Source organism: Symphalangus syndactylus, chromosome 11, assembly GCF_028878055.3.
Source record: "Symphalangus syndactylus isolate Jambi chromosome 11, NHGRI_mSymSyn1-v2.1_pri, whole genome shotgun sequence".
Lineage (NCBI taxonomy): Eukaryota > Metazoa > Chordata > Mammalia > Primates > Hylobatidae > Symphalangus > Symphalangus syndactylus.
This window is the reverse complement of record NC_072433.2, coordinates 106,743,226-106,750,202: the sequence shown is the minus strand read 5'-3', so window position 1 is coordinate 106,750,202 and position 6,977 is coordinate 106,743,226. Positions and strand designations below refer to the sequence as shown.

At 47.7% G+C, this 6,977-nt stretch overlaps 1 protein-coding gene across 2 annotated transcripts; it reads right to left on the bottom strand.

Moving 5' to 3' along the window:
* Nucleotides 1-249: 249 nt before the first annotated feature.
* Nucleotides 250-6,493, bottom strand: FAM170A (family with sequence similarity 170 member A). 2 transcript variants are annotated; one of them, XM_055298778.2, is made up of 5 exons: nucleotides 6,228-6,493; nucleotides 3,189-3,329; nucleotides 1,334-2,123; nucleotides 982-1,040; nucleotides 250-368 (listed from the first exon to the last, which is right to left on the bottom strand). In XM_055298778.2, exons 1-4 carry the CDS (start codon nucleotides 6,295-6,297, stop codon nucleotides 1,034-1,036), a joined length of 1,008 nt encoding a protein of 335 aa, XP_055154753.1. In that variant the 5' UTR covers nucleotides 6,298-6,493; the 3' UTR covers nucleotides 250-368; nucleotides 982-1,033. The 2 variants fall into 2 exon arrangements, with proteins under 2 accessions (XP_055154753.1, XP_055154755.1); XM_055298780.2 differs by having other exon boundaries at nucleotides 1,831-2,123.
* Nucleotides 6,494-6,977: the final 484 nt, after the last annotated feature.

The window sequence follows — 6,977 nt, the reverse complement described above, 5'->3', positions numbered from 1 at the left end:
CTGTGTGTGTTGGCACATGCCTGTAATCCCAGCTACTTGGGAGGCTGAGACAGGAGAATCACTTGAACTCGGGAGGCAGAGGTTGCAGTGAGCCAAGATCATGCCATTGCAACTCCAGCCTGGGCAACAAAAGTGAAACTCCATCTCAAAAAAAAAAAAAAAAAAAAGAAGAAAAAGGAAAAAAAAAAAAAGAAAATGATGAATAGATAGGTAGTTTAATTTGTTAATTAAATAATATATCCAGGGAAGGTTTGAAACACAACCTTTATTACATATAATGTTTACATGTTAGACTGAGTGCTGGTCCCTCATCTCCTTCATACCTTGGGCAGTCTGTCTGCTACTATCTCCATGGCTCTTTCTTCTCCCTGGAAGTGAAGAAAACAATTGAGGCAGAACAGGAAGAGGCAAGAAACAATACAAGCATTGCTAGTCAGTTACCCTTCACCTTTGTTTTAAAGCTCAGAGTCACGCACCCCACAGTGAGTTCATTTCCAGATCAAATGCAGCAAAATGAAGGTTCTGAAACATTTCCAGGTCTCTTCGTATCTCATCATGATGATGTTGTTACCTCTCTAAATTCCCCTTTTCCCCAAGGGCTATATCCATGGGCTGAGGTGAGATCCCAGCTCAGGCCAAAGGCTCTCAGACTCCACACCTCTGATCTTGCTGGCACCCTGTCCTTTCAGGCCAGTCCTGGCCCTTGAAGTTACACTGAGCTTTCTCTGCCTAGAAGAGCTGCAGTACTTCCTCTTAGAATTGAGGACAAATCATGGAGACACTGAGAAAGTTCCCAGTCAATGCTCTTCACCTTGTCATCTAAGCAAATGGAGGACAATTCCCCAGAAGCACCAGGTGCACGACAAGTTGATGCAGCTGCAGAGCCACCAGGTGACCCAGTGCATCACTGCAGCTCCTTCCCTTGGATTCCTCTGGGCCCTCACAACACAGCCTCAGAAAACTGGAAGTCTCACTCCTTACCTCTTGCAAGAGAAGGCCACACCATCTTCCAGTATCTTCTGGCCCATAAGTCTCACCTGCTGTGTGAAAATCAAATCAAAGAAAGACAATTCTTAGTTAACGCGACCTTTGAAATTCTCAGAATTTCCTGCAGGAGCTGGAAAGGTCAAGACAAATCCTGACTTACAATCAAGACTTTATCAGATGCCTAGGCAAGAAGCAGGGATCCCAGTTATGTCCCCCTCCATTGTTCCCTGAGCCAATAAAGCCCCCAAATCTTCCTTACAAAGACCTAAGCCTGAAATCGGGAGACAGTACTGGCTCAGGGAAGCCATTGCTCCCTCAGCAGATCCACAACCCAGCCTTTGCTCACTTCCTGTCCTTTGGAATGTCTTTTGGAGAATGAAACACACAGCCTGGACATTGGCTCCAGGATCTCCTCAGGCCAAGGTCTTCCTCTGTGGGCTGCCCCTCCTCCTCCTTCTTTGCTTCTGGTTTCTCTTCCTCCTCCTCCTCGTTTCCATTTTCCTCCTCCTGCTTGTCTTGGGTGCTCTCTGATTCCATGTTCCCTGTCAGCTGAGCCATGGTGAGATGAAAGACGTGGCAGCTGAAGCCCTCTCTGATCCCATACTGCACATGCTCCTGGAGGGCTTCCATGGTGGTGAACACCCGGCAGCAGGCCATGCACCTGAAGCCGTTCTCCATGGTCACCAGCCAGTCAGGAGTCCTGGCCCTGGGTGTGTCCTCAAGGGTGGGTGAGCCTGGCAGGCTGTCTGATTCTGTCCTTTCCTCATGCTCTTTCTCCTCCCCGCTGGGCTCACTGTCAGACAGGAGGTTTCTGGTGGACACATCAGAGGGGGGAGTACCTACCCTCACAACCTCAGGAAGGGTCACTTCTTCCATCCTTGGCTGCTTTTCTAAGGACTCCGAAGTTTCCTCTGTCTCCCAGGAGACAGCCACACCTTTTTTCATTTGTACCTGCATGTAGTATATTTTCATGCCCCTTTCCTCTTTGTTTACACACAGAGAGGACACACAAGTCTTATAGGATGAATGGGATGACAAGGAGACATGTTGTGTGAGGGGAGGAGTCTCTCCTCGTTCCTGAACCTGGGCCATGGGTGACTGAGGCTGGGGGCTGTCTCGATGTCTTCTCTGGATTCCTGGGAAAGGAAATTAGAAACATGAGCAGATGCATGGGCCATGCCAGGAGCTGAGGGAACGTAAGTTGAATATGTGTGGTGCAGGAGACAGGGGCTGTGGTGTGATGCAGCTGTGTGGTGAGCTTGGCATTTGTTGTTCATATTGTGGGTAGTGATTCTAGTGTCATTCGCATGTAGGGATGTTGGTGGGGTGTCCATATATAGGGGTGTGGAGTATGGTGGTGAAGACTGCAGCTTATGTGGAATGTCGGCACCGTGTGTGTGCTATGAAGATGTGAGTTGGTGCCATCATTGGTGTGTTATTTGTGGAATGTGGGAGGTAGTGTGGGAGAATGGCACTGCGGGTCATGCATTTGGGTGGTGTGTGTGCAGACAGTGTACCTGTGGAGTGTGTGGCTGTATGTGTGAGGTGTGTGGGCCTGAGCTAGAGTCCCGCTGCAGTGCTGGAGGCCTGGGCTGAGGAACTCTGTCTTTCTCTGGAAGGCAAAGGCAGAGTCCAAATAGTTCCGCTGAAGGTGCTTAATCTGGTCCTGTGGCCCTACACCCCAAGAGCAGACTTTTCCGGCCTCTGCTCCCTGACTGCCTGACTGCACACCAGGGCTCATGCTCTCCTACACTGAGCTTATATCCATGCTCTTCTAACAGCTCTGTCATGTTGCCCAGACACCTCTGCAGAGCTCTGATCATATCCAACTGCCCTGGGTTTCTTCTTAGCCTCATCCTTGGATCTATGGGCCTCCTGCCCCCTACCCAAGGAGCCCTGCACCCAATCCCATGTCTAAGGAGTCCAGCACCCAGAGTCTCATACCCATAGTGCCCTGCATCCAGAGTCTCATGCTCAAGGAACCTCCCCAGAGAATCTCACATCCAAGGAGCCCCACACCCAAAGAGTGTCATACCGAAGGAGCCCCAAACCCAAAAAGCTCCACTCCCAAAGAGTCTTACACCCAAGCAGCACTGCAACCAAAGAGTCTCATACCCACAGAGCCCCACACTCAAAGATTTTCATGCCCAATGAACCCCACAGCCAAGGAGCCATGTGCCCAAGGAACCTTGCACCCTTACCACCGTGGATGAGCTTGCATGAAGAAGAAACACATGAGAAGTATTCGGAGGTAGAAGTAACTTCTCCCACCACTTGGCTCCAGCCTTTGGCCACTCTAGTGGATCCGGACTGCAGGGCGTCCTCTTGGGACTTTGACATTCCTGAGAAAGGTATGAAGGGCACGGAAATATGATGGATGGGGAATGTTTGTGCATCATTTACCATCCAACAAATATTTACTGAGTGGCTGACATATGTCAGGTGTAGTGAACACACATGGTTTGTGAGACAGGCTTCTGGTGGATACTCCAGTATTTAATTACAGTCAACAGGTATTTTGATAGTGTATCAGTAGGAACATAGGCCTGTGTGGTGACTATGAATACGTCTGAAGTGTAAGAGTGATACCTATCAGATAGCCTTTGATATGTGTAGATTTGTGTGGGTATATTGTAGAAACATGTGTCTGTCTCTGTGGAGTTTGTGTGCATAGTTTGTGTTTACAACCCTGGAATTATGCAATATGTAACTTTTCCTGATTATATGGTGTGGCTTGTATTTATAATGTACATTAATTCATTCATCTGGCAATATTTCATGAACAGCTACCATGAATCAGACACCAGTCCACTCTTACAGGCTCTAGGAATACTGAACAAAACAGTGGACTTTCCATTCTAGACAGGGAAGACACACACTAAGCAGAAATATATAAGTATATTATAGGTCAGCTCATTATGAATATATAAGGGTCACCAGATTTAGCAAAAAAATAGCTGATGCCAAGTTAAATTTGAATTTTAGACAAATTACAAATAATTTTTTTAGTGTAAGTATGTCCCATGCAATATTTGTCATATTTATTTTTAGTGTCAGTATGTTCCATACCATATTTGGGACACACTTATACTAAAAAATCTTTGGTGGTTTATCTGATATTCAAGTTTAACTGGACATCCTGTATTTTATCTGGCAACCCTAGTAAGGGGATGATAGTGAATCTTTGTTTCATTGTGGTCTGTGCAAAGCAGGCCTGTGTAACAATGTGTTACAGATATGGCATGTATGATGTGTAACTGGCTCTTAAAGAGGTATTTAGAGATAGTTTAACGTAGCTGTGTTTGTGTGAGAGTTGAGACACACACACACACACCCCCACACATGAAATCTCTGTAGGAAGAAAAGACTGTCACACACACGGGTTGTGTGAGTATGTAATAGAGGAACGGTATGTGTATATAACTATATGCACTATGTGTGGGGAGGTGTGTGACTCTTTTTCTGTATCAGAGTGTATGCGGGCATATGAGTGACTGTCTCCTAGAATACCCTTAACAAAAATTTGGTATACACTGTTATGTGTATTGAGTGTTGCCCAGGCCCAGGCATGGTGATAGGAAGTTCACCCCACAGACCCCACCACTGTGCTCCCATTACCTCCAGTCCTCCCCCTCCCAAAACACACACGCACGTGCACACACAGACACACATACACACACACAGACAGACAAAACATTCTGAAATGTAAGGGTAGATGAAGGAGAGGAAGACCATTGCCTTCCCCTTCCTGTCCCAGCCCCCTGCTCTCCATGCCTACTCTCCAGGCCTCCATTCCCAGGGCTCAATCTACAGGTCTTCATGACCTTCGGCCTCATAGGAGCTGCTGAACTCTAACTGGGGCAGAAGCCTCCAGGGCCGTCTCTGGGGCAGGCTCCTTTCTGCCCTGTCTCCTGCATGTGACCATCCCCCTTTCAGGATAAGCGGCTTGTTTACATTTAATACATGCCATTATCATGCAGCCTGGGAAGTAAATTGACAGCGATCTAAGGCCCTTACCCTGTGCTTCATTTCCTCTGAGAAGTCCCACACTGTGGATTCACAAACTCTATTGGATTAATTGGTTAATTCTTCCTGCTGAAGCAATCAAACCTCCGTGGTTTCAGTATGATGCCATCCCTAAACAAGTGTTTAATCTACTTTCTAACAAGCATTTCACTTCTCAAGATATTTTTCAACAAGGCCTTTAACTCATTGGGCTACTCTTTCGTTTCTGCTAAAAGGGACAGTGCAAATCATAGATTTCTACCAGCACCCTTCACACCTTCCACCTCAGTCACCCCAGGGAAAGAGCAAAGAAAGAGAATAAGAGAGAAAGACGAGACTCAGGCTGCATCACTGGGTCTTGATAAGTGGATCGCCCGCCTGCCTGAGACTGACATAGTTCCAGGTACCAGCAGCCCCAGAACAAAAGTTCTCAGCCCAGCAGGGTTGGCTCTCTGTGTGCCAGTGGCATCTGAACTTCCTGTCCATCTCACATCCGGGTACCCTCAAGATGGATATGCCAGCGTCAGCCAACAGCCAGGTCTCCCCCTCCCTACTGCATAGGTGGTACATTCTCCTCAGTTCCTCCTACCTAAAGAAGGCTCAGGCTGGCCGGGAGCGGTGGCTCACGCCTGTAATCCCTGCACTTTGGGAGGCCGAGGCGGGCGGATCATGAGGTGAGGAGATCGAAACCATCCTGGCTAACACAGTGAAACCCCGTCTCTACTAAAAATACAAAAAAAATTAGCCAGGCATGGTGGTGGGCGCCTGTAGTCCCAGCTACTCGGGAGGCTGAGGCAGGTGAATGGCGTGAACCCGGGAGGCGGAGCTTGCAGTGAGCCGAGATCACACCAGTGCACTCCAGCCTGGGCAACAGAGCAAGACTCCGTCTCAGGAGAAAAAAAAAAAAAAAAAAAAGGAGGCCGAGGAGAGCGGATCAGGAGGTCAGGGGATGGACACCATCCTGGCTAACACTGTGAAACCCCGTCTCTATTAAAAATACAAAAAATTAGCCAGGCGTGGTGGCAGGCGCCTGTAGTCCCAGCTACTCGGGAGGCTAAGGCAGGAGAATGGCGTGAACCCGGGAGGCGGAGCTTTCAGGGAGCCGAGATCATGCCACCGCACTCCAGCCTGGGCGACAGAGCGAGACTCCATCTCAAAAAAAAAGAAAAAAAAAAAAAAGAAGGCTCAGGCTGGCCAGTGACTCTCGTGCCCCAGACAGTTTGCCCCGCACATACCTCCTCCCTTCTCAGCGGTTTCCTGAGACTCTTCATTTTCCAAATGTTTCCTCTTTTGTCGTCGTTTCATGGTATCAGCTAGAAGAGTTTCTAGAAGATGCTTAATGTCCACTTCCCCCTTTTTCCTGCAGACTGGTCCTTCTTGGCTCTCAGGAAATTCATTAAAAAGATTCAGTACGAATAAACGTAGTTGAATCTCCTAAATAGCTAAAGAACTCAGACCGCTTAGTGAAGGAGCAGCACTGCCCAGTGCTCACTACACTGCAGGGCTGTTAAGGTTCAAAGGTCACCAGGCCCACAGCAGATTCTCTGACCTCAATGATGACATCACAGCGTTCTGTGGACCTAGGTCCAACACAGTCTATGCAACTGCAGAGACAAGGACAATTCCTTTTTTTCCAATAAAAGTCCTCTAATGAATTCAACTCTCCCGTATTTCAAATGTGGCAGAATATTTTGAGATGTCAACATGTTTCTGTTTAATTTTTTTCTTTTCTCCTTTTTTTCACCCTTTCCCTTCTGGACTCAAGCAGGTAGCAGGCTTTGTGTTCATTGCTCAGAGGAGGGGTACGGCAGGGCTGAAAGCAGCAATAGCATGTTAATCATCTTGACTTTTCTTCCTTTTTTTTGTTGTTGTCGTTTTTATTTTGTTTTGTTTGTTCAGAGATAGGGTCTTTCTCTGTTGCCCAGGCTGAAGTGCAGTGGTGTGATCATAGGTCACTTCAACCCCTAGGCTCAAGCGATCCTCAC

Coding starts and splice junctions, on each gene's coding strand:
- FAM170A (XM_055298778.2), bottom strand. CDS start 6,297: ATGAAACGACGACAAAAGAGGAAACATTTGGAAAATGAAGAGTCTCAG. Junction 3,330..6,227: donor AACCGCTGAGAAGGGAGGAG/GTATGTGCGGGG, acceptor TACCTTTCTCAG/GAATGTCAAAGTCCCAAGAG. Junction 2,124..3,188: donor ATGCAAGCTCATCCACGGTG/GTAAGGGTGCAA, acceptor TTCCTTTCCCAG/GAATCCAGAGAAGACATCGA.